Genomic DNA, 26,869 nt, shown 5'->3' on the forward strand with positions numbered 1-26,869 from the left:
GACCTCATGGACGACTGGTTGGTCTAGATGGCTGTTCTAGACAACTGCCATGTGAGAGTGCGGGCTCCAGTAGCTTCAACAAGACAACCCTGCCAACTCCTCCCTCTGTATCTCCCATCCAGATCCTGAGCTACAGAGCTGTATCTAATGGTCTTCTCTTTCACCACAACGTTCCCCCACGGGACACTACACCCGCCTGCTTCCTCCAGTCTCGACTAACACACCACGAAAGCCAGAAACCTGGTCACCATGACTCTCCTGACTTCCTTCAGCTGGTCCAGTCCTCACAACACTTCCTGGCCATCTTACCTCCAGCATTTCTAGTTCCCATTTCTTTTTACCCACACTCCCCTTCCCATACAAGCGGAACTGCCACCATTACGCCACATTTATTGCTGTAAAACCTCGATGTTTTGGGATTTTGGATGTCCCTCCAGACCTGGGATTGAGGTCTGGCTCTGCTATGGATTACTCATGTGACCTTGGACTTGTCTCCCAGCCTCTTGAGCCTATCTCACATAGTCATTAGGTGGCAGAGGAGATTAAAATGAGAGGGCACATGTGGAATGCTTTGTAAGTAAACAAGGAACTTTCACAGGGTAATAGAGTTCATCAAGGACCCCTCTAGCCCATCGCTGACATAAAGGGGGAGGCAAGAGCCCCAGCATTTGTTGAGCCCCAAATGTGTGCCGTGTCCTGTGGGGAACGCCTTCCTTGGTCCTCAGGGCTCCACGTTGCCCCCTCTCCAAAGGAAGAGGGTTGGAGCCCAGACTGTCCCTGGAGGAGGGCTGAAATGGAGCCCGGCTACCCAGACCCTCCAGCTCGTTCCCATGTGCTGGTATGTTCCTCCTGGGTCCACATTGTTCCCAGATTGTCTGTTCTTTGAAATACATTATGCAAATCCAAGCTAGCCCAGTATCCATGGAAACCGAAACCTCCCATCTTCCTCAGCCTGTTCCCTAGCAAAAGAAACCCACCCGAGTGACACCCACCACCAAGGACAAAGAGCTTCCTTCCGCCCAGAGGCATCGGGCTGTAAGGGTCATTGAATCTGTCTTGCCTGGTCCTCCAATCGTCGCTGGGGAAAGGAATGGGAGGCACAGGTCAGTGTAAGCCGCTGCCTTTTATTTTTGAAACCTTGAAGGGAGATGCTACAACCCCCACCACGAACAGTCATCGTTTGGCCCGATCCAAATAGCTCTGCTGCCGCTGAGATCATATTCATGGTAGATGTGAGTCAGTATCTGACATCCACAGTCTGGCACATCCACGCACACGAGCCATCGCTGGGACACGACAATACAATTTTATTGTGCACGGCTGATTACTAATTTAAGGAACGATTTCCCGAGACCTGCTCCTCCCTAGAAGAACCTTTTCTACACTCCAGACATTAAGACTCCGTGGGCTTCTTTCTCTCTAGACTCAAAACTGGAGGCAAAGCTCCTGGTACCACACCCAGGCTATTGAACATAGGTCTTCGGCAGTCCCGGCTGCATGCAAGAAGCGAGGCTTTTGCTACTGACACAATTCACAGGACTTTAGAATTGGAAAAGACCTCGAAAACAATATGCAAGAGGCCTAGTTTCCCTGCTTACAGAAGTTTATCGACAGTCTCACAGCTCTTTCGTAGCAGGGCCAGGTCACACAGTACAGTAGTAGACTCACAACTGCCAAGCATGAACCAGACCCTGTTCTAAGTGTTGCACACATTTGCCCATTTACTCTCATAACCACCATATGTAGGTTGTCCCCATGACTCTTAAGGTATCATATAATCTCCATCTTTCACGTGATGAAACTAAGGCACTGAGAAGGTAACTCTCCCAAGGTCACACAGTAGTTGAGTGCGTGAACCCAGCTTGTCCAACCCCATATCCCAACTCCTAACCACTAGCCTATTTAGGTCACTAGATATGTTTGTGAGGACTGAGCTTTTTTAAATGTATATTGAGGTCTCAGGTTTAAGTTTTACCTTCTAATGTCAGGAGCAACTAGATTCCCCTTAGTTTTTCCCCGTTTTAAAACCCTAGGGTGTGCCCGGCTGGCATGGCTTAGAGGTTGAGTGTCAACCTATGAACCAGGAGGTCACGGTTCGATTCCCAGTCAGGGCACATGCCTGGGTTGCAGGCTTGGTCCTCAGGGTGGAGCATGCAGGAGGCAGCCAATCAGTGATTCTCTCTCATCATTGATGTTTCTATCTCTCCATTTCCCTTCTCTCTGAAATCAATAAAAATATATTAAAAAAACAACAACAACACTCTAAGGTGAAATAGTTAAACAAGAGCAAAAAGCTCAATCCACCAGTTGAACTCACTAATGAAAATACCCATGATGAAATTATTTTAATATCCCTTATTTTTTCTCCTCTTGTTGGGTTGCTTACTAGTAGAGATACAGATCCAGAGTATCTGCTTTTAAATTACAGTGTTTTGGGAGAACCAGATAATATACTCATAAACAGACTATTACTGTGCACAAAATATAACTGGAAAGATTTTTTAAATGGTAGTATGATTGTCCACAAGGAGGGAAGCTGAGTGGGAAAAAGTGGGAGACTGTTCTAGTACTTTCCGTGCTTTTGGGATTTACAGCCATGTAAATGAATGATCTAATCCAACAGTACACAAAAATCAGAGACAAGACCCCACTTGTCTTTTTAAAAAACCTTCACCCAAGGATGTGCTCTTATTGCTTTTAGAGAGGAAGGGAAGGGAGAGAGACAGAAACACCGATGTGAGAAACATCCATCAGTTGCCTCCTGTACATGCCCAGAACAGGGATGGAACCCACAACCTGGGTAAGTTCCCTGACTGGGAATCAAACCTGTGACCCTTCGATGCACAGGACGATGCTCCAGCCAACTGAGCCACACTGGCCAGGGCCCGCTTGTCGTTTTGTGTGTGTTGAATGTCTGTATGCATAACTCTGAATCCTGTTTTTCTTGGTTATTACAGCATAACCATTTCCCATGTTATTGAAATTTCTCATAAACGTAAGTTTTATGTACACATCCTTGTTAAAAATCTCAAGAAATTGGGGCACTCCTAATACAGGTAACTTACATGTCTCCATTTCCTTTGGGGCTTCTTTATGAATGTGAATCACAACATCAACATTCAGAACTTCCCACCCTCCGAAGAATTAGCCAACACGTATCACTAAGTCTATACTATTTAAGATAGCGCACATGGCATTTGTACCAAAAAAATTGCCTGACTTAATCCTCACAACAGCCTGAGGTGAAATCGTAATCCTCCTTTTAGATGGGAGCAGAGGTTCAAAAGGTACAGGCAGCTCATGATAGGTGGCATCTGGAACCAGGAAAGGGAGTTTTAGCTTCTGGGCCATGTTCTCCTTACTGACGCTGCTGCCGGTTCTGTGGGATTCTCAGGGACAGCCCCCTGAGCTCGGCTACACAGTTCCGTAAGCAGTTGTTCCGCCCGGCAGCGGATCTGGAACTGGCCGGAGATGGAGGCTGTGCTTCCTGCACTCGTGTCCACGGGGCAGCTCTGCCCCCCAAGCACCCTTTCAGCAGAACGGACAACGCGCAGGGGCAGCCCCGGGAGGTCTCAGAAGGCGCCGCTTCAAGGACAACTGAGGGCCCATTTGGGAGGGCACAGGCCCTGCCAGCAGAACTACAAGGCAGCTTCCAGGGATGCGCATGTGCCAGGGGCTCCGGGAGGCTGGGCAGAGTCTGTGCAGAGAACGGTGGCAAAGGTGGGTAGGAGCAGCAGGGGAGGGCTCTGAACGTCACTTTAAGGGTAAATTCCAGGATGGCACAGTCACTCCGTGCTGAAGACCCTGGTACTGCCACTTCACAAACTGCAGGGGTCATGAGAGATTCCCAGTATTCTCATCAACAGATTCTTGAGAGAAATTTCATCCACCACACACAGGAAGCAAGGAAGACGCCTGCAGTACACTTAATTCTGACCCAAAACATAACTGGTGGTTGATGTGGGTGTGATGGGGAGTCGGGGGAGTGTAGGGGGGGGGCGGGGGTCAATGAGGGAAACGTACGTGATCTCCTCTGCCCGCTTCCAATGGCTGCCACTGTGAAGCGCTCACGTGGGACAGCACCGTGCAGGCAGCTGCATCAGACCTTTACAAGGTGGGCTTGCCCCGCTTTTACAGATGGGGACATGGACTCGGGAAAGTAAAGCGTGTGCCCAAGGAGACCCAGCACGGAAGTGGTGGAGCCAATATAACGAGAACAGACAGAGGAACCGACGTCAGGACGTTCCAACTCAACAGCCAGCTGCATGCAGGAAGCCAGGTGGCTGGGTCTGAAGGGTCAGGAGAAGCCGGGCGGAAGGGGGCGTGTGTGTGATGGAAGGCAGGGAAGTGTGGGTGCAAAGGCAGAGCTGGAGAAAGATGGCTGCAGACCCTGCCCTGGAGAACTAACTGTACCTGGGCGGGGAGGAGTGGGGGTCCCTCAGATGACAGGTGAGACTGCGTCTTCAGTCGGAATGCAGTGATGAGCAGGAGCGTGAACCAGAGCGTGGAAGATGAGGATGGGAGAGGGTTCAAGGGAAGATAAATGGATAACTAAAATGTAGTCTATGCACACGACAGAATAGTATCCAACAATAAAAAGGAATAAAGTTGAATACGTGCTACAACATGGATGAACTTTTGCTTACGAGAACACTAAAAGGAAAACGTCAAAACAAGAGGGTTTTAGCTCAAATATTTTTATTTTCATAAAAGGGACCTAGGCTATCCAAATCAAGCTGTTAAAAACACACAACTTTTCCAACATGTAAGATGGAAATAAAAAACATTTTTAAAAGTTTACTGTAACTAACAAAATTTCCGGTCAAGATAATTACATGGAAATTATATTAGAAGGGCTCGATAAATACTTTGTTGTAGAGTGCGCACTGGCCTCCCGTGTTCAGTATCAAAGTGCTTTGAGCTTTGCCAAGTCTGAGTCCTCTGCAGGGGCTGCTCACGAGCGTGTCAGCATCCCCACTCCCAACCTGCTTGCCTTTACTCGGCGGTATTTCCTACCACGTCCTTGCCGTGGCCCCTGCCAAAGTACACGCCACATTTATAACCGATTTATAGTGCTGAGTCATCATGTCTGTATAAAATATCCGTTTCTGTGAGCCGAGGGCGCAGGCAGGAGAAAGAATGTCAATCCTCGGTCAGGAACGCGCTCCCCCAGTGAGAACATCGCTACTATAAAATTTTTTTTTTTCCTTTTACAATGCTGTCCCCAGGACATGGTGATTTGACGATTAAAATTACCTGTAGGCATGCATGAGGAAAAAAAGATGGAGGTACATATCTGGCAGGCATGGCTGAGGGAGAAGAAATCGGGATAAAAACACAAAAGGCAGCAGAACAAGAAAGAGCATCTCCCTCCCTTCTCACTCCCCGCGCACCCCGACTGCACCCTCTTTCCTCCCCGTCTCCTACCTCCGTAACAGTGACGAGGGGTTTCCTCGGCAGCGGCAGCGACTACGGAAGCACATCATCCTGCAGTCCTGCTGCCTCATTTACAGACGGGGAAACCCAGGACCAGAGAGGGAACAGGCCTAAACCATGGTTCTAAAATAGTGTGTTTTAAGTGCTCTGGAACCCTCTGTTCAGAGGAAATCGTCCAATAAATATAAAGAGTTAAATCAGAGTTGATCTGGTGGGCATCCTCGCCTTGGGCCTTGAGGACCCCCAGGGAGGCTCTGTGAGGCAGTGTTAAAATATTGGTTTAAGGTGACAGGTAAGCCGAGTCCTGGTCCTTCCCCAAAGCCATGATCCTGTATTAACTATATATATACTAGAGGCCCAATGCACGAAATCCGTGCAAGAGTAGGCCTTCCTTCCCCCGGCTGTGGGCACTGGCTTCCTTCTGGCACCAGGGACCTGGGCTTCCCTTGCAGCCCCAGTTTCGTCTGGTCTAATTAGCATATTACACTTTTATTATTATAGATTCTTGATACTCTAAAATCTGGAGCTCACTGACTATGGGAACTGCCCCTCCCAGGGCTAGCTAAACTAACCAATCCTCAATCTGTCCACCCTGCACCTGCCTCATCCGTTCCTTCCTGTGAAAACACTACAGCCTCCTGCCTACGCACCCCCCTCACTCCCTCCGCCTGCTAGGGAGACCTGGTGCTTCCCTCTGTGTCTCCCACCCCACAGCACGGCCCCTCCTCTTAGGAACTATAAGTAACAAACTCTTCTCAATGGCAGTTAACTCTTGGCCTGTTGGCCTCATCATACCTGAATAATAAAAACTACATTAAAACATCTTAAAAACAGGTCTTACTCTAGAGGCAAACTTTGTCCCCAGAAATCCTGGAGTTAGAAGGAGGGAAATTCACATCCCGAAGATGCCAGGACTCTGGGGAGAGCCTGGCCCGTAAGCTATCTCCTGGATGACGTTCAACTGTGGGTACAGAAAAGACCAAAAATGAAGAGAGGGTAGGGGGGGTTGGGGCCTGGTGACACAGAAAAGGATTAGACAGTGAGTAGCAAGATCCTGGCAAGAAAGCAGGACCTAGAGGTGTCCAGGTGCGTGTGGGCTTGAGGAAGAGGGACAGAGAGAAAGCAGGACCATGGCACAACACCTGGGCAGCACCCGGCAGGCTCCGCGTGGGCCTCAGGTATCCAGCTCCTTCTTGACAGTGATGCGCAGGGGACAGATGCGCAGAGGCTCGGGGGGCCCGTTCCCCCGGGTGCCCCCCAGGTAGAAGTAGGGCCGCACCTCCCCAAAGCGGGCATGGAAGGTGTAGAGGTGGCACTGGCGCTCGGCATCGTAGAAGGACAGCTCGCCCTCCTCGCATTCCAGCTCCACACGCAGGCGGCGTGGGATGGAGGGGACCAGTGGTGACGTGGCCGGGTCTGAGGTCACGCAGTGGTCGCCCTCCACTCCCTGCGTGCGGCACAGGTACCAGAAGCCAGAGCGAGTGTCCTGGTAGCAGCTGTGGGAGTAGCCCTCGGGGCCGGTTTCCAGGCACATGCGCACCACGCCCACCCGCCAGCTGGGCAGCCCGCCCAGGTCCACCTCCCAGGCGTGGGAGCCGTGGGAGAAGGAGCGGGAGCCCAGCAGGCAGGGCGCCGAGGAGAAGCGCTCGGGGTTCTCCACCTGCACTCGGTAGCCGTGGTTGGTGACACTGGTGAGGTCCTCGGACACAGCCAGCCAGCCAGCCGCCGTGTTGGGGTCAAAGCTGAAGGGCACTGAGAGCAGAGGGAGAGAGTGCGGTCAATCAGCGAACCTCACATCCTGCCCTTCTGCCATGCCAGCTGGTGCCCTCGCCCCCCAGCAGACTGACCAATGGTGGCCCACCTGGCCCCGGTGCAGGGAGGGAGCTGCCCTGGGCTGAGGGACAGGGTTAGGAGTTGAAACGTGCCCCACCAAATAAGATATGTGGGAGTCCTAACCCCCAGTCCCTCAGAAGGTGACCTTATTTGTTTCAGATGTAATTAGAGTGGAATATAGTGGGGCCTTAATTCAATGACTGCTGTCCTTACAAAAAGAGAAGCAACACAGTGAGGGGAGAAGGTCATGTGACCACGAAGGTGGAGATAAAAGTGCTGCAGCCCTGACCCGAGATTGCCTGCAAACACCAGAAGTTAAGAAGAGACAAAGAGCCGAAACCGGTGTGGCTCAGTGGATAGAGCGTCGGCCTGCGGACAAAAGGGTCCCAGGTTCGATTCCGGTCAAGGGCATGTACCTTGGTTGCGGGCACATCCCTAGTGGGGGTTGTGCAGGAGGCAGCTGATCCATGTTTCTAACTCTCTACCTCTCTCCCTTCTTCTCTGTAAAATATCAATAAAATATATAAAAAAAAAAAAAAAAAAAAAGAAGAGACAAAGAAGGATTTCCCCCCACAGGGTTGAAAGGGTGCATGGTCCTGCTGACACCTTGATTCTGGACTTCTCCGCCCCTGGCAGTGGGAGAATAAATTTCTGTCATTTTAGGGCATCCGGTTTGCAGTCTGTGATTACGTCAGCCATAGGAAGCAACACCGGCAGGCATCCTGATGCTCACACCACTCCCATGCCGCCTTAGCAAAGCGCGGGACATCCCCTGGGTCACCGACATTTCTCCCTAGAAAAGTCAGTCCGTTTGGGCGGCTACAACCAAAGCACCGCGGACGGGGTGGCTCCAACGGCAGAACTTGATTTCTCACAGTTCTAGGGGCTGCAAGTCCGAGATCAGGGCGCTCCCACGGCCAAGGCATGGTGCGGGCCCTCTTTCTGGTTTACAGAGGGCCACTTTCCTGCTGTGTCCTCACAAGATGGAGTGAGAGAGAGGAAGCCAGCACCCTCGTGTCTCTTCTTAGAAGGCCACGGATCCCACCCTCGGGCACCACCCTCATGACCTCATCTGATCCTAATCACCCCCCAAAGGCCCTGCTTCCAAACACCATCCCGTGCAAGGCTAGGGCTTCAACATGATTGGGGTCGGGGAGGAGGGCATAGAAACACTCGGCCACAGCACATGACCTAGTGGTCGTGTGGGCTGGAATCACCTTGAAAGAGGCAATTCCGAACTGAGGAAGATTTTGCATACACAATCCAGTTCTGAATAGAGGGAAGTCAGTTTCCTTTTCTCAGGAGGTGGCCAAGTGTCAGGACCCAAAGAGGAAGGGTCCTGCTAAGAGGCTCCTGCTCAGAGGCGTTTGAGCAGTGGGGCAACGAGCGGAGCAGGAGCAGGAGCAGGGTGCTGGGCCCTGTCTGAATGAGGCTGGAGGAAGTGAGTTTAGCGAGCCCTCTGCCTTGCATGAAGTGCCTCCCAGGCCTGTACCACCTGCCCGCGCCCCCACTCACCAGTTTCAACAGACATGACCATCTTCTTCCAGACACGGTACTGCAGGGAGTCTAGGTACTTGCAGACGTTGATCAGCATGCCAGGCTGCACAGGCTCTGGCTCCATGGTGCAGAAGAGGCTGGGGAAGGAGAATTGGGTCTGGTGGGCAAGGCCGGGGTCACGCATCGTGGGCCTAACTGGGTCAGCTGGATTTAACCAACAATAGGACTTCTTCCCTCGTCACAGGCCTAAATCCCCCGCCACCTCACCCAGGACAAACCCAAACTGGGCTCCGATGAGAGATGCGCCAGGAGCCATCTGGGCAGCTCATACCGCTTCAAGATTCAGTATTAGGGCTCATCTGTCCCAGCTGAGATAAATATAGATAGGAGGTACTCAGACATGGCTGCCTTCCTTGTGGGCAGAAATTACACTCCCACATCTGCTCAAAGGATGTCTGAGTCAAAAGAGAACATAAAGGCTCTCCAGTCCAACAGTAGGAAGGTGTCACTGGCTTTTGCTTAAACACCTACAGTGACAGGGAACTCACTACTGCCCAAAGCACTCTCTTCCAAAGCACTTCTCTTTCTTTGTACAGCTCTGTCTGAGACACAGTTCTTCTGTGCTCATCCCTGTGTTCAACCATCAACATAAACCAGTACGTGTCCAGAGGCTCTCGGAGGGAGGGTGCTGATCAAGAAACAAGCTTAAATGTTGGGACGACCTACTGAGAGCTACGAGCCACGCACAGGATGGCACTCTCTCTCCCCGCCCAGTGGATAACAACACTGCACCAGGGGGATGCCTTGAAAGAGGGCTCTGTACACCTGGCCAGTCCCCATCACGCCCTCCGTATTACACCCAGTTGGCTTTATTACACGCCTGGCCCTGGAGCCACTGGAGTTTGCACCCCAGGTATTTCTGCCTGCTCTTTCCCTCCCCTCCATCAACCTTGGCAACTTACCGGCGTTTTCGGCTCTTGTGTTTCTGAAAGAGAAAAAAATCAGACACAAACATAGACACAGAGAAAACATGTAAGTTTCTGACCTCAGAAGGAGCCATACATCCAATGTTCATGGATCAGAAGACTTAATAGCGTTAAGATGGCCATAATCCCCAAGCTGACCTAAAGATTCAATGCAATTTCTATCAAAATTTCAGAAACTGATAAGCTGTTCTAAAATTCATATGAAAATTCAAGGGACCCAAAATAGCCAAAACAATCTTGGAAAAGAACAAAGCTGGTGGCTCACACTTCTCTACTAAAAACTTAATAAAAGCGACAGTATACACGTTAGTGTGGTACTAACATATGGACAGACATATGGACCGGTGTCTGTCCATTGAAAGTCTACAATTAAACCGTCACATTTACCGGCAATTGGTTAATCTACAGGGTGCCAAGAACATTCAACGGGGAAAGAACGGTCTAAACAAATGGTGCTGGGACAACTGGGTATCCACATGCTAAAGAATGAACTTGGATTCCCTTACACCATATTAAAAAATTAACTCAAAATGGGTCAAAGACTTAAATGTAGAGATAAAACTAGAAAAATCATGACCTTGGCTTAGGCCAGTGGTCGGCAAACTCATTAGTCAACAGAGCCAACGACTGAACAGTACAATTGAAATTTCTTTTGAGAGCCAAATTTTTAAAATGTGAACTTCTTCTAACGCCACTTCTTCAAAATAGACTCGCCCAGGCCATGGTATTTTGTGGAAGAGCCACACTCAAGGGGCCAAAGAGCCGCATGTGGCTTGCGAGCCGCAGTTTGCCGACCACGGGCTTAGGCTATGGTTTCTCAGATATGACACCAAAAGCACTAAGCAGCAGCAAAAGAAAACAGTTAAGTAGCACTTCATCAAAATGAAAAGTCTTTGTCCTTCAAAGGATGTCATCAAGAAAGTGAAAAAATAACTCACAGAATGGAAGAAAATATTTATAAACTATAGAGCTGATAAAGGTCTAGTAGCCATAATATACGAAAAAAATCTTACAATTCAACAACAAAAAGACAAACAGCCCAATTTTTAAAATGGCTAAAGGACTTGAATGTACATTTCTCCAAAGAAGATACATACAAATGGCCAACAACTACATGAAAAGTCATTTTCCATCAGGGAAATGCGAATCAAAACTGTACGGGAGCCTCAGCTGGTGTAGCTCAGTTGGTTGAACACTGTCCCATGCACCCAAAGGTCGCTGGTTTGATTCGATTCCAGGTCAGAGCACAGTAGGGGGTATCCAAGAGGCAGCTGATCTCACCCCTCTCTCTCTCTCTCTCTCTCTCTCTCTCCCCCCCCAATAAAAACATATTGGGCTGCCCGGGGCTGCTGGTCTCAGGCTCCCACTGGTTCCTGAACATCTGGTCCCTGTCACTGAGATGATGAACTGAGATGATGAGCTTCTCACCATGAGAAAAGAAATATCATCTTCCTTCATCTCCATCTGCAGCCGCTCAATCTCATGGGCTAGAGTCTCTGTGTCTTTCTTGAGCTGCTTCATCTTCTCCTCCACCAAATGCTGCTTCTGCCTCGCCTCCTCGGCCATGACATCCAGGATGGCCTGCTCCTCCCCTCTCAAGAACTCTCGAAGCTTTTCAAACTCCTGCCGGATTCTCCTTTCCAGCCAGGTAGCCTCCACCTGCAACAGAGAGCGGGAAGGAGGCACAGAGGATCAGACTGTGGTGGGAACCTAAGTTGTCAGCTAGCCCAGTGACTCAGATTTTTAGCAAAGGCACTCGACTTTCCAAAGAAACCATATACAGAACTCAAATGGATAAAATATAGAAGTTTTCTTAGCACAAATTTACAAGTTTAAATTTGAAATAAGTCAAACAGCATTATGAAGTTGTTTTTGATTAATTTTTTAAAAGCTGAAATTGCTGCTTATATATGACAACTGTGGTCTTGTAACTTCCTCAATATACAATATTCTGTATCTTGTTTAAGCTGCACAATAGCAAAAGAAATCCTGAGTCACAGAAAAGAATCGATGCAAATAGCAACTATTTAAAAAAATTAATTGCCTTCCAATCTTAGGATTTCAAATTTGTTCGATCACAAAAAAGCAGCAGGAAATATTTATTTAAAAATGGAATCATTGTCCTGGCTGGGTAATTCAGTTGGTTAGAGCATCATCCCGATATGCCAAGGTTGCAGGGTCAATCACCAGTCAGGGCACATGAAAGAATCAACCAAGGAATGCATACATAAGTGGAACAATAAATCGATGTTTCTCTCTCTCTCCCTTTCTTAAATCAACAAACAAACAAAAACTGGAAGCTATATTATAAAAGGCCTGTGGCCGTAATGCTGTAACGCCCAACAACCAGACGGGGAACCACGGGGAACCGGGTGGGTGGCAGCGGTGGCCACAGTGAAGCAGCCCGGGTCCTGGGTGGGTGCCTGGCGGCCGGGTGGGGTACGTGTGGGTGGGCGGGGCTGCACGATTTTGCACGCTGGGCTTCTAGTCATTAATAATATGCATAATTAATCATAACCACAAAAAGCTTTAAAAAAGTAATAAAGGTAAATACTAAAAAAGGTAAATATATATTTATTAAAATACACAAATTGTATATTTCATGAATACTACCGGAAAAACACCTCAAAATGTGTGCTCTAGCAATGGAAGGTCAGTAATCCACATCTTTGGATTGAAAATTCAATATATGTTTATGGCTCCGACAATCTGATGACAAAATGATTCACTGAAAAAATGAAAATGACCCAAAACAGTGAAAATGATTCGTTGAAAAAGGAAAGATAAAGTAGGAAAAATATTTTCCCATATATAAATCTTCTATAATAATAAAAGGGTAATATGCTAATTAGACCGGACATCTTCCGGATGTCATTCTGGATGTCCATCCTGATGAAGCCAGGGCTGGAGGGATGCCAGCTCAGGTCCTAGGTGCCTGCGGGCGGCCCGAGGGAAGCCAGCCCGGGTCCCGGGTGCCTGCCGGCGGCCAGAGGAGAGAAATAGCCCAAGTCCTGGGTGCTGGAGGGAAGCTGGTGCCAGCAGCCAGGGAAAGGAAGGCCTACATATTATTCTTAATATACAAAGTGCTCTTATGTGTCCACAAGGAGAAAAGATAACTATTCCAAGAAACACAAATGGCTATTATACTTGTGATAGGATGTACAAACTTACTAATAATCCAAGAAATGCAAAGGAAGAGAGATAGCACTATTGAAATATCGAGCTAAAAAGTCTGACAATGTATAGTGGAAGGGAGAGTGAAATCTGGGATGATTCTTATCACACAGGAAGATAAAAAACAGAGCAGGCAGGAAAAAAACAGCCAGAAGACTTAGCTCATTTAAGGAACAGGAAGAAGGCCAATGTTCCTGGAACAGAGAGCACAGGCCAGCCTGAGAGGAGATGAAGTTGAGGAGCAGGAAGGTGTTGGATGAGGGCCTTGGTGAGGAGTCTGGATTGTATTGTGGGTCATGGAAGCCACTGGACAATTATAAAGGGAGGAGTGATGTGATCGATGCATTTTCTAAAAGAGCAGTCTACTCTGCAGAGAGTGGATTGCAGAAGAAGAGTGGAAGGAAGTGCCCTCGCTGGTTTGCTCCGTGGTTAGAACATCGTCTCAAAGAACTTCTGACTGAACTGACTGAGGAGCATCACAGATGTTTAATTTGTCATAAATAAATAGTGGAAACATCAAAAAAAAAAAAAAAAAAAGAGTGAAGGAAGCATGGGGCTCAGGTAGGAAGGCAAGTGAGAAAAGACGGTGACCTGGACTGGGATGGTGGCAGTGGATACGGAGTGAAGGATGGATGTGATCGTGATGTATTTTGGAGATAGAGGGGTCAGGACTGCTGATGGAGTGGACATAGAGAGTGAGCAGGAAAGAGTAATCACTCATGAGCCCAGGTCATCACTGGCTTGAGTACTCAGGGAGATGGAGAAGTGTGCCACATGCTTAAGTTAGTCTGAAACCATAGTGCAGGTGGCTTTTAAGCCACTCCTGTGGCTACTGGCATGGCATGCACAGGTATTTAAAGAGGGCCTGGCATTACAGCCATGATCAGTGTCTGAAAGCATGGCTGTGCTAGACCATCAGGGCTGGGGAAGGCCGACTCTGTATCCACAGCCATGACCAGGGCCAGCCCACCCTCACCTTCCCCCAAGATGGCCTTAGGTGGCCCCACTGTCCCACGTAGCCGGAGCACTCACTTACCTGATTGTGCTTGGCAATGGCCTCATAAGAGCGCCGCATGGCCCAGAAGGCCTTGGCTTTCTCCCGCAGCGAGTGCTCCATGTTCCTGCACTTGGCCTGATGGGAGGAATGAGAGAGAGGCAAGGAGGTAGGTTAGGGGTGGAGGCCAGATTGGGAGGACGACACATTTACAACTGGAGTTCCACTTCCACAAGGGTACAGCTCAACCATAATTACTGAACCTACTCCGTCCACACACTGTAGGGAACAGCAGAAAGTATGGCCCTGACCTTGAACCATGTTTACAGCATAAAGGGCCCTCAGCTATCCTCTAACTCGACTGTTGCTTTATTCCTGCTACAGGTACAGAGACAAGACTGAGAAAACCAAGGGACCTATTCCCCCTCGTTGGTCACAGTACAGCAGAGAGGGGATGCAACCTGCTCAGGCCTAAAGCTGGTCCAGGCTCGGCCGTGAATCTGGAGCTGTGTGTTTAACTGTAAAGACAATGTGCCCACAGCCTCCCTTTGTGACTTTCTAAACTGGACTGGCCTGCAGTCACTAGTCAGCAGGTCCGATTACAGGGTTCATCCAGGTATTCCCACAGGTCCTTATCTAAACTGTCTCGCACATCCCAACCTTATCCCAGTATTCTAATTGTGCTTTGACCATGTGAAATACTTTAATTAGCAGATTCAAATATCTTTTTGTTTAATAGTTTTTGTTTTTTAAACTTTAGCCACTACTCTGATCTCCTTGGACTCCTTGAGGCATTGGGACTAGTTTTAGGTTGTGATAGGATGTACAAACTTACTAATAATCCAAGAAATGCAAAGGAAGAGAGATAGCACTGTTGAAATATCGAGATAAAAAGTCTGACAATGTATAGTGGAAGGGAGAGTGAAATCTGGGATGATTCTTATCACACAGGAAGATAAAAAACAGAGCCTTTGTATCCAGAGCCTAGCATTTTCTCTGTCTTTTTCTCTCTACATTCTAAGAAAGCTTTTCAAGTTTTTTGTTTTGTTTTGTTTTGAATCCTCACCTGAGGATATGTTTCCACAGATATGTTCCTGCTATTCCCAGAGAGAGAGAGAGAGAAAGAGAGAGAGAGAGAGAGAGTGGGGAGGGAGAGAAACATCGATGTGAGAAACACCAATCAGTTGCCTCCCATACACACCCCGACTGGGGATTGAACATGCAACCTTTTGGTGTATAGGATCACGTTCCAACCAACTGAGCCACCTGGCCAGGGCTCAAGTTTTTTCTTTGAAAAAAATAATAAAAAATAACAATTCTAATAACATCCTATCTAATAAAAGAGTAATATGCAAATTGACCACACCTCTGCTACACCCACAATCCATGCCCACCAGCCAATCAGGAGCAAATATGCAAATAAGCCCAACCAAGATGGCTGCAGCCACAGAGAGCAGGAGGGAGGCTTGGGTTTCCCCAGCAATGGAGGAAGCCAAGCTTTCTGCCTGCCCTTGCCAGCCTAGGCCTCCACTCAAGGCTACAACGTTTCAATGATAGAAGATAAATAAATCCAAACAGAAATGGTGGCAGCCATGGAGCTGGAAAGAGCAGGAGGCTAGGGTTGCCCCCAGCGATGGAGGAAGCCAAGCTTCTGAAGCCCTGGCCTGCCTTGGCCTCTGCTCCAGGCTACAAAGTTTCAATTATAGAAGATACATAAATCCTAACAGAAATGGCTGCCGCAACAGAGCAAGCAGGAGGCTTGGCTCCACTCCAGGCTACAAAGTTTCAATTGTAGAAGATACATAAACCCCAGATACCAGGGCCTCCGCTTGGGTCACCGGGGGGCGTGGCCGGGCTGCAAACCACCACAGGCCCCTCGCCAAGGCCACCCCACACCCCAAGGGAACCCCCACCCTGATCCAGGACAACCTTCAGGGCAAACCAGCTGGCCCCCACCCATGCACCAGGCCTCTATCCTATCTAATAAAAGAGTAATATGCAGATTGACCATCACTCCAACAAACAAGATGGCTGCCCCCGTGTGGTCAAAGATCCTGCCCCCATGTGGACACAAGATGGCCACCACAAGATGGCCAGCAGGGGAGGGCAGTTGGGAGGGACCAGGCCTGCAAGGGAGGGCAGTTGGGGGCAATCAAGACTGCAGGGGAGGGCAGTTAGGGGTGACCAGGCTGGCAGAGGAGGGAAGTTGGGGGTGACAGGGCCTGCAGGGAAGGGCAGTTGGGGAGACCCAGGCCTGCAGTGGAGAGCAGTTGGGGGGTGACCAGGCCTGCAGGGGATGGCAGTTAGGGGTGACCAGGCCTGCAGGGGACGGCAGTTAGGGGCAAACAGGCTGGCAGGGGAGCAGTTAGGCATCAATCAGGCTGACAGGGGAGTGGTTAGGGGGTGATCAGGCTGGCAGGCAGAATGTGGTTAGGGGCAATCAGGAAGGCAGGCAGGCAAGCAGTTGGGAGCCAGCAGTCCTGGATTGTGAGAGGGATCCCAGATTGGAGAGGGTGCAGGCTGGGCTGAGGGACACACCCCCTCCATGCACAAATTTCGTGCACCAGGCCTCTAGTTAATTATAAATGACTACCATTTATTGAACATTTACTATTTGCCAGGGACTATGCTAATTACTTTACAAATTATGTCACTTAATCATCATATTCCTACTGGGTAAGTATTATTATTAGCCCCATTTTAAAGATGAAAACAAGTGAAGCACAGAAAGAGAAAGTGATTAGCCCAAGGGCACACAGCTAGTATATGGCAGAATAAGAATGTAAACCGAGACAGTGGTGGTAGGCAGCCCCTAAGATGGCCCCAGTGATCCCTCATTTCTGTGAGATGTTTCTTGTTTTAATCTATCAAATTTGGAGGTGATATATTATACACCAATAGATAATAGAGAGTTGTCTTCAAAAGCCTCATCCCTACCTGGACCTGATTTGGATGATGAGATTCTGGATTTTGAGCTGATACTATAATGAGGTGAGATGTATGGGGATCTTAAGAGGGGGTAAGTGTATTCTGTATGTGGGAGGGATATGAAACAGTGGGGGCCAGAGGACAGAATGAAGGAGGCAGCCTATAGAATGGCCCCAATGATCCCCACTTCTGGGTACTCATGCCCTGATAAAAACCCCTCCCCTGTGGACTAGAGCTAGTGATTAGCTTCTAACCAATCAAATATGGCAAATGTGATGGCATGTCACTTCTGAGATGAGGTGACAAAAAGGCTGTGTACGCCTTCTCTCCCTCTCTTCCTTGATCTGGCCTATGGAGCAACCCATGGGGCAAGGAACTGAGGTGGTCTCCAATCAACAGCCCTTGAGGACCTGAAACCTGCCAGCAACCACCCAGCGAGCCTAAATGGGGGTCTTGGCCTACTTGAGCCTTCCGCTGAGACCGTAGCCTCCGCAACACCTTGGCGGCAGCAGCAGGAGACCCTGAGGCAGAGGCACTCAGCTAAGTCATGCTCACATTTCTGACGCACAGAAACCATGAGATAATTTTTTTTTTTTGTTTTAAGCCGCTATGTTTTGCAGTAATTTGTTACACAGCAACAGGTAACTACTTGCCTATCTGTCCTACTCCACAGCCCATTCTTTTAACTGCCGTGCTACAGAAAACAAAATAATGACTGATTTCATTTTCTGCAGGTTTTGTTTTCTTTTCTACTCATTCTGGACATTTTTATGTTCTTCTTGGAATATTTAATAGATTTTTAAGGTACTGGTATTTTTGTAGTATATCACCACTTAAATGTCGTTTGACACACAAGGTGGTGTGTGTCCTCAGTAGCAAAATAACATTAGTATGAGTGTCCCACACAGCCACTGAAATATCATCCTGTTCTATTATATTGTTACAAAATCATGCAATAAAGTCCAAGAGAACAATTCTATGATTGTCCAAATAAGTATGAATGATAGAAGTGAAGCAACTGCCCACACACATTACCTAGTGTTGTGCTGGCCCCCAAACAGAGCCCGACCCTCTGGCCTTCAACCTTGACAGTTAGGGAGTTGTAGGACAATGAAGATAGATAAGTCCCTTGTCCTTCCCACACTTTTCAATCACCTGGAGATTTCTGGTTTAATGCAGTTGGGGAGATCAACCAAAAATGTTATTATTATCAGCAAGCAGTTATTATTGAGCCTGTTACATTCCTAGAAGGGAGGCCCTGTATTCTTACTATGCAGAGAAAATAAGGCCCAGGGGAGCTAAGTAATGTGTCAAAATTACACAGACTGTTGCAGAACCAGTAATTGTACTCAGAACTGTCCAATTCTACAGGCCATATTCTTAACCACAACACTACATACCCTATTTCAGTATTGTTTCCCTCTTTTCAAACCTTGTAACTTATTTATAATTCCTGATTTACTTTATTAGCTAGGATCTCCATTACAGAATTGAATAGAATTGGTCAAAATGGGCATTCCTGTCTTTTTTTTGGTAAAATCTCAATAAGAAAGCTTTCAATGTTTCACCACTATATATGGTATTTGTTATATACTTTTTGTTAGATACCCTTAATCAAAATTAAGAAACTTCTTTCCATTCCTTGTTCACTGTGTGTTTTTTTCCTCTCCTTTTAATTCCAAAAAGATATTGAATTTTATCAAGTACATTTTTAATCAACTGATATGTCATATTTAAGTAGCACAGAATTGAATTTTGGTTTACTATTTAGTCTAACAACTTTTGTCATTGAACTGGAATATTTAACATAATTACTGATATATCTGCATTTAAACTTACATTCTTGTTCTGTGCTATTTGCCCTGCTTGTTCAGTATTTCTTTTTCTGTTTCTTTATGCCTTTTTGAAAAATTTACTATGCATTTTTATTCCACTCTTTCCCCTTCTCTGCATTTAGTGGTTAACCTAGAAAATACATTAAAAGTATGAATACAAATGAATCTAAACCATATACTTTTCATGTTTGCTTTTGATATTCTAAGTTTTAACATACTTGTATCACAACTGGACCCACCATTCAGGGACCCAATTACCTGCTTGTAACCCAAGAAATGCCTGAATGAGCAGAAACTACAGGGTCACTAGTGAGGGCTCTGGTGTGAAGCCCATCGGGACTAATAGTTATCAATGCCCTGGGTGGCTAAGTGGCCCATGACACATCTGGAATGTCACCCAGGCCCCAAACCCCAAAGAACAAATGAGCTCTGATTTTGGCATCAAATTATAACATTCAATATTATTTAGTTATCAATACACAGAAAATATGAAGTTTTTATTTACACTACAGGATTCAGAATGTGATTATATAGTCTATATGGATATTTTAGAAATTACAATTTAATTCCTTATGCAGCAAATTTCAATAGCATATTTAATACCCCAAGGATTTTATAAAATGGTTTTACCCAAAATATCTGTTAACTCAGATGTTATAACAGAAAATGGGAATGCTGAAGGTGCGGGTAAGAGAAAGAATAACTATGATTTCCCAAGATTGTCACAGGACCCTTGCAAGTACTTATCAAAGTGCTAGGGCCATGTCTGAAGCTAGGGCTGTCAGGCCCAACCCAAGTTTTCTGTCCTCTGAGGACCTGTATATGTTTCTGACTTATCCCTACCTGTTTCACTCAACTATCACATCGTAGCCTTGAAAACAACTTGGGCCTCTTCATTTCCTCCAGGAAGCCAACTTGATCTCTCAGGACAGTTCAGATGTATCTCCGTGGGCTCTCACAGCTCCCCAATCCACCTCTATCATCCCACTCACTACTCTGGATAATCACCTCACTCTCTTGGAAAGACTGCAGGCTTCCTGGGGGCAAGTCCTAACACCCTGTCCTCACAACCTACCAGAGTGACGCTCAATAAACGTTTGCAGGAGTGAAGGCTTGCTCTGCAGGGGTAGAGACTGTTTGGCCTAATGCATATCCCCAGGTCTTAGCACAAAGTAGATGCTCAACTAACTACTTGCCTAGTCCATCAGTGCACTGAACACCCATGTTCTCTCCACTATGACACATCACCTCCTGGATCAGAAGTTAGAAAAACTGATTTGCACCCTTGTTTTGGGCACTCATCACTGGTGAGAACTTCTCTCTCTGTGGCTGTTGGGCTCCGCAGCGTCAAGATGAAGGCATCAAAGTTTCTATGGTCTCTCAAATTTTCCCATGAAAATGAAGAGTGCAGTTTCCTCTGTTTATGTTTACTGGTCCATCACCAGGATTTCCGACCATCTGTCTCTAGTTCATGTCTTCTTTCCTATCTCTTTCAGACATTTGATTTCAGGCAGATTGATGGCCACCCAGGTTCAAATCCCAGCTCCTCCACTTATTGGTGAGTGATCTTGAGCAAGTTTCTTAACTTCTCTGCATCTCTGGCATCAAAGAACACTACCTAGCTCGTAGAATGTCTGTAAGGATCCAACAAGTTAGTCCACGCAACTGCTTACAAGAGTGCCCCAGGCATGTGCTGGCTCTTATTACTATTAAGTGCCACTTATTGCCAGGTAACTTACCTCTCTTACTGGTTATTTTCCAGGTTTCTTCATTTATTAATTGAGATATAATTAACATATAAAATTATATTAGTTTCAGTTATACAACATAATGTTTTGATATTTGAATATATTACAAAATGATCTCCACAATAAGTCTAGTTAACATCCATCACCATAGTTACAAAATTTTCTTGTGATGAAAACTTTTAAGATTTACTCTCTTAGCAACTTCCAAATATGCAGTGCAGTATTATTAATAATAGTTACCATGATGTACATTACATTCTATGACTTATTTATTTTAAAACTGGAAGTTTGTACCTTTAGGCCACCTTCACCCATTTTGCTTACCCACCTCCAGGCTTCTTATCCTAAATGGGTAACACAAATGCATCTGAGACAACAGATCCCTTTCTTATCCAACTCCAACCTAGTCTCCCCATTCTTCCTCTCCCATGGTGTTCAGCCCTAAGAAGCAGGTGTCTACTATGCACCTAGTGCTGGGGGCCCTGTCCCTCAGGAGCCTTCATGAGCAGTGTTCAGTAAGACCCCATTCTGTCCGTGGGCACATGCCTCGCCAGTAGGAAATGAACATCCTGCAGTGTCACTTGGATCTGGTAGGGTCTGACCCATGAGGGTTGGAGAGGATGTAAGATGGAGGTGAATACCAGTACTTAGTGAACAAGGGGAAAGAATTGGAAGGGTAAGACTTAAGAAGTGCTTGGCCTGGCCGGTGTGCTCAGTGGTTGAGCGTTGACCCATGAACTAAGAGGTCACAGGACTGATTCCCAGTCAGGGCACATACTCAGGTTTCAGGCTCAATCCCAGATAGGGGGCATACAGGAGGTAGCCAATTGATGGTTCTCTCTCATCAACGTTTCCATCTCTCTATCCCCCTCTCTTTAAAATCAATAAAAACAAATTTTTTAAAAATCTTAAAAAAAAAAAAAAAAAAAGAAGTGCCTGGAATACTCCCAGGTCAGATTGATTCTAAGAAGGTAACCCTGGAAGGGAAAGGGGCGGGGGGAGAAAAAGGCTGGAGGGTAGAGGATGGCCATCAGGTCAGTCCCATGGGATGGATATGAAAAGGGTCTTGACAAGGCAGTTCAGAGGCCTGGGACTTGGTGCAGGCTCAAGGCAGGTTTGCTTTGGAGATGCATATCAGAGTGAAGGCTAGACTGGGGAGTCAGGAAGCCTGAGTTGTGATCCTAGGTGTTCTACATTCAATCCCTGTGACTGGCATGAGTCACTGTATTTCTCCAAGTTTTCGTTTTCTCATTAGTCAAATGTAATCATCTCCTTACAGCCCCTGTGGCTCTGGGTCTAAGTATATGGGGAATTTGCAAGTTTTCCATGAGTGTTTTAAATTAGTGTTTCACTTAGTGACAACCTAAAAAAAAACACCCCAAGATAAGCCTATTGTGAATCATTTCATAAACCGTGCTGACGCACACTTTCGGTTCCTATTAACTTCAGTGCCAGTATTTGTATTTTCTTAACAACTTCCTTGACACCAGGCTATACTCTTACAATGTCTTGGTTTAATAAAGAACAGAATTCACTTTACAGGTGAAGGATATATTAGACCCAAATAAGGACAGTTATATCCCAGGAAAGTTTCATTCTGCAAACAGGGAAGTTTTGGTTGGTGAATCAAGTCATCATTTTGAACATGGAAAAGGGGCTTTACAGCCACCCAGAAACAGCATTTTAGTTCCAACAAAATAAAACCCTGTAATTAATATTTTAACTAGGATTGTATTGACTTTAGTTTTATTTGTATTTAATCTATAAATTTCTTTTGGTTTTATTGTTTCGATGTGGTATAAACAAGAGGAATTCACACTAATTTTGTGTTTATATGTAAGGAATGATAATTTAAGACATACTGTTGGAATATTTGTTCCTTTAAGAAGAACGTGTATAGCCCTAGCTGGTTTGGCTCAGTGGATAAAGCGTCAGTATGCAGACCGAAGGGTCCCGGGTTTGATTCTGGTCAAGGGCATATGCCTGGTTTCGGGCTTGATGGAGGCAGCTAAACAATGATTCTCTCTCATCATTGATATTTCTCTCTCTCTCTGGCTCCCTCTCCCTTCCTCTCTAATCAATAAAAATATATTTAAAAAGAAAGAAAAAGAAGGTGTTCAAATACTAGATGATTTTGTAAGGTCCCCTCAAGATCCAACACACACTTCAAAGCTCTGGTTTAAACAATGTCACATTCTGAAAGCTCATCAGTCCTTTCCTCAGAAACTTTTCCCCATGCCCATCAGATAAGAGCAGGCCTCCTTGTAACAACGGCCCACACATCCTATTGTCCTGCACAGGAATGTCACAGTCTGATACTATACTTGATCTTAGCCAAAAGGCCTAGAAGAAGCGATAGGAATGTCACAGTCTGAAACCATGTAACTGTTAGCGTGATTATTCAGTCGTGTTATCAGACCCCAAGAAGGCAGGGGTTAGGACTGCCTGCCCTGTCTTCTAGTGGACATACCGTGCCTGGACATAGTAGGCACTCAATCAGCCCACTCAGTTCCCACACACACAGTCAACTGCCTTCACAGCTCCTGGAACAGAGGACCAGAGGGGAAAGTTTTACCCTGAGACCACAGAAGCTTCTCTGAAAGCCCATGACCAGAGTAAGGGCTGAACAAGGCCCAGGAGAACTCCATAGTATCCGCTCTGTGACTTTGGACAGGGAGGCTACTTAACTTGTCTGAGACTCAGTGTCTCTGTCTCTAAAATGAGACAGTACCTACCTGTAAGCAAGCTGAAGAATGGTTTCCCCAGAGTTGCCAATCCTAATCCCGGAACCTGTTGAGTATGTTACCTTATATGGCAAAAAGGACTTTACAGATGTGATTAAATTACAGATTTTAAAATGGGGTGATTATCCTGGATTATCTGCGTGGGCCCCTTATAATTACAAGGGTCCTTATAAGATGGAGGTAGCAGAGTTAGGAAGGTAATGGGACAAGAATCAGGAGTTGGAATGATGTGCTTTAAAGATGGAGGGGCCTCTAAAAGCTGGACAAGGCAGGGAAATAAATCCTTTCCTTGCCTCCACAAGGCATGTAGTCCTGCCAACACCTTGACTTTAGCACTTCTGACCTCCAGACTTGTAAGATAATAAGTCTGCGCTGTGTTAAACACAACGTTTGTGGCAATTTATTACAGCAGCAACAGGATATTAATACACAACCTCATAGGGTTTTGTGAGGATTAAAATTGTTGACAGGTAAGCACTTAAGAGCACCTGGCACACAGTAAGTGCTCAAAAGGTTGGCTGATATGATTTCTGCTGAATTCTTCATATGGGTGTCAAAGTGATCTTTCTAAAGCACACACTTCATCACAAAATCCTATGGAAAAGCTTTCAGGTGCCCACAGCACACAAGGGAAAGACCCCCTCAGTGCCAGACCTCTCCAGCCTTCCCATACTGCTCCCCGACAACCACCACCCACCCACTTCAACCATCCAGAACTACAATTTGTCTATTTACTGTCTGTCTTCCCCCACTGCAAACAGACTCCTTGGGGCGAGATCTCTGCCTTCGTGAACTCCGCAGCATCAACACCCGGAAGAGGCCCTGGAACACAACAGGGCCTTGGTACACAGCTGTCTAAGACACGAATGAGCTCCACCCTGCATAAGGCTGAGCACACTTAGCTTGCACACTCCTCAGATCTTTCAGGACTAGACTCCCTACCTCCTCAGACATTGCCCTGAGGTGCCATGGATCTGACAGCATCCTTCCTCTGCTTAAAACCCTCAGACTGCTTCCTATAGTCTTTAGGATAAATGCCAAGGCTCAGGGCCTCCTGGTTCCTACTGTATCTCCATCCTCATTCTAATTACTCTATAATGCTTTCAGTCTTGGAAAGGAAGGGCCCCCTGCTCTGGACCCTTACACATTGCTGCTGCCCCTCCCTTACCCTCTTCACCTGGCTAACACTTCCTTATTCCTCTGGTCTCTGCTTGAAGCTCCTAGAAGATACAAAGTATTTATCTTGTGTCCTGTATTGTCCCCCAAGGCATCTGCTGAATAAATAGAAAGTTGTCATTAGATCATATATACTTCCTGGTGTCTGGCTCACTGATCTTGAATCTGGCTTAGTCCAGACCTGGGGGTTTTACCTTGGTACCCTTTGCCTTGACCCCTGACCCTCTTCCTGATCTGTACCTCTGCCAGCCCCATAGTGATTGCTCATGACTTGATCCTCTACCTTCACCCCAGCCCCAGACTGCTCAGCACTTACTTTAGCTGTCCCAAATCAGGCCCTGGCACCTATGCCCGTGGAAATGGGAAAAAGCACTGTTGTTAAACAAACAAGGTAGCAGCCAGCCACATAGTGTTCAATGCATACTGATGAACTTTGTCAAAATGTGTATGAAACTTTACATATTTCAATGCTTAATAATCAACTTTTGACAGTTCTTAAGGAAGTCATTAAAACCAACTAATTAAAAGTGTCTGTAAACCAGGCAGTAGGGGGTTCTTGCAGCACCTCCTTTTCAATACATTCAGCCTCCTACCACCTAACTGGTGTTCTCTCCAAACTGTGGGTCTAACCCATGTATTATAGGTGACGACATAAATTAGCATTTCACACCGCGCACAATTTTTAAAAATAAAACAATAAGCAAAAATACAACATAAAATGCCAGCGTACAATGATCATTTTCACAGAACTTTTGTTTCAACTGATACATACATGAGTGTTCTGGGTCATAATGGAGAAACTATTTCTCACTATGGGCCAAGGTAAAAAAAATCTGAAAACTCCAGCCGAAACCGGTTTGGCTCAGTGGGTAGAGCGTCGGTCTGCGGACTGGAGGGTCCCAGGTTCGATTCCGGTCAAGGGCATGTACATTGGTTGCAGGCACATCCCCCGGTGGGGGGTGTGCAGGAGGCAACTGGTCGATGTCTCTCTCTCATCGATGTTCCTAACTCTATATCCCTCTCCCTTCCTCTCTGTGAAAAATCAATTAAAAAAAAAAATCAACAAAAATCTGAAAACTCCCGAGTTGGCTAATCCTTATTTTCTGATCATTTTTCCTTGCGACACCAAAATATTCCCCGTGTTAGTTTTGCCCTGTAAGCTGCTCCTGTATTTATAGCCACTGGCACTCTAGGCATTGGGATGCTGATCCAGAATAAGCCAGCTGGCCAGGGCCAGAGGCCTCCCCACAGCTACACAATAGATGGGCCAGCTGGGGAAGCAGGTGACCAACACTGAGGATCTCACAGCTCCATATCCATGGCCAGGCTTTGGGCTCCGGCACCTCTAACCTGGAATGTGTGTTCCTTTAAGGTTTCCTGAGCTTTATCCACATCTGTGCTTCTCAACGAGGCATGGACCACACCCCGCTGGCAGAAAGGGTGCATAGCCTAACACGTAGGTTGGGGCTGTCATGAGAACTTCGTGTAAGCCCAGTCCACACACTTCCTGTTTGCCTCTCTTCTCCCATCTCAGGCCCCCTTAGACCGGCTTTGATGAGGGGGGGAGGGGGGAAGGCAGCCTCTAGCCCCGCCAGTGTGGCTCAGTGGTTGAGCCCAGACCTAGGAACCAGGAGGTCACCGTTAGATCCCCCCTCAGGGCACAGGCCCGGGTTGTGGGCTTGATCCCCAGTAGGGGGCTTGCAGGTGGCAGCCTATCCACGATTCTCATCATTGATGTTTCTGGCTCTCCCTCCCCCTTCCTCTCAGAAATCAATAAAAAAAATATATATTTTTTAAGAAATGGCGCCTCTATAGGTTACCGGAGTCATCCAGGAATGGGTCCAGAGGCGACACCAGCAAGCTGGCTGCAGGATGAGGGGCGGGCTGGACACACTCAGCTCAGGCAGGCTGTGGTGGCGGGAGCAGCGGGGTCAGGGGTGCTGGGTTCCAGCCCCTGACTGGGCCACCTCCCTCACACAGCCGCGCTTACCCGAAAGTCGTGGGCAGTGTCCTTCACTGCCTGCACGCGGTGGCCCAGGTGCCGGGGGTCGGCCTGGCACGAGCAGCACAGCAGCTCCTTGTCCTCAATGCAGAAGAGGCTGAGCTGGCCGCGGTGCGCGCGGCAGAAGCGCGGGGAGCGGTGGCCGGCATAGCGCCCTCCCTCGGCGTCCTCGCGCAGCAGTTTCTCCACCAGGTTGTTGAGGGTGTGGTTGGTGCGCAGGTCGGCGGGCGCCACCCGGTCCTTGCACACCGGGCAGGTGGGCGTCGTCTGCACCTCCCAGCAGCGGGTCACGCACTCGCGGCAGAAGTTGTGGCCGCAGCGCAGCGTCACGGCATCCCGGAAGGGGTCGTAGCAGACGGCGCAAAGCAGCTCCTCCTTGATGGAGCGGGAAAGCGTGGGGGATAGCGAGGCTTCTGACTCCATGGCACCCACAGCACCTCGGGTGCCCGCAGCTTCCGCTGCCGCTGCTCAGCCCCTTCGCTGCTCCGGGGACTTCTGGGGAGCTCGGCCCAGCCC

The 26,869-nt window shown here is 47.4% G+C and overlaps 1 protein-coding gene across 2 annotated transcripts; it reads right to left on the minus strand.

The window, feature by feature from the left end:
- Positions 1 to 4,681: 4,681 nt before the first annotated feature.
- TRIM35 (tripartite motif containing 35) lies at positions 4,682 to 26,869 on the minus strand. 2 transcript variants are annotated; one of them, XM_054717595.1, is made up of 7 exons: positions 26,342 to 26,869; positions 13,963 to 14,058; positions 11,181 to 11,411; positions 9,729 to 9,751; positions 8,785 to 8,903; positions 6,579 to 7,188; positions 4,682 to 5,256 (listed from the first exon to the last, which is right to left on the minus strand). In XM_054717595.1, the coding sequence occupies exons 1-6, from the start codon at positions 26,774 to 26,776 to the stop codon at positions 6,611 to 6,613; spliced, it is 1,482 nt and encodes a 493-aa protein (XP_054573570.1). In that variant the 5' UTR covers positions 26,777 to 26,869; the 3' UTR covers positions 4,682 to 5,256; positions 6,579 to 6,610. The 2 variants fall into 2 exon arrangements, with proteins under 2 accessions (XP_054573570.1, XP_054573571.1); XM_054717596.1 differs by lacking the exon at positions 4,682 to 5,256 and adding an exon at positions 6,335 to 6,397.

This window comes from Eptesicus fuscus, chromosome 6 (genome assembly GCF_027574615.1).
Source record: "Eptesicus fuscus isolate TK198812 chromosome 6, DD_ASM_mEF_20220401, whole genome shotgun sequence".
Lineage (NCBI taxonomy): Eukaryota > Metazoa > Chordata > Mammalia > Chiroptera > Vespertilionidae > Eptesicus > Eptesicus fuscus.

Bases quoted from the DNA above. Each gene is read 5' to 3' on its own strand.
- TRIM35 (XM_054717595.1), bottom strand. From the start codon at position 26,776: ATGGAGTCAGAAGCCTCGCTATCCCCCACGCTTTCCCGCTCCATCAAG. The intron at 11,412-13,962 runs GTAAGTGAGTGC...TCTCTGTTGCAG, and splicing joins CCATTGCCAAGCACAATCAG to GTGGAGGCTACCTGGCTGGA. The intron at 9,752-11,180 runs GTGAGAAGCTCA...TTTCTCTTTCAG, and splicing joins ATGATATTTCTTTTCTCATG to AAACACAAGAGCCGAAAACG.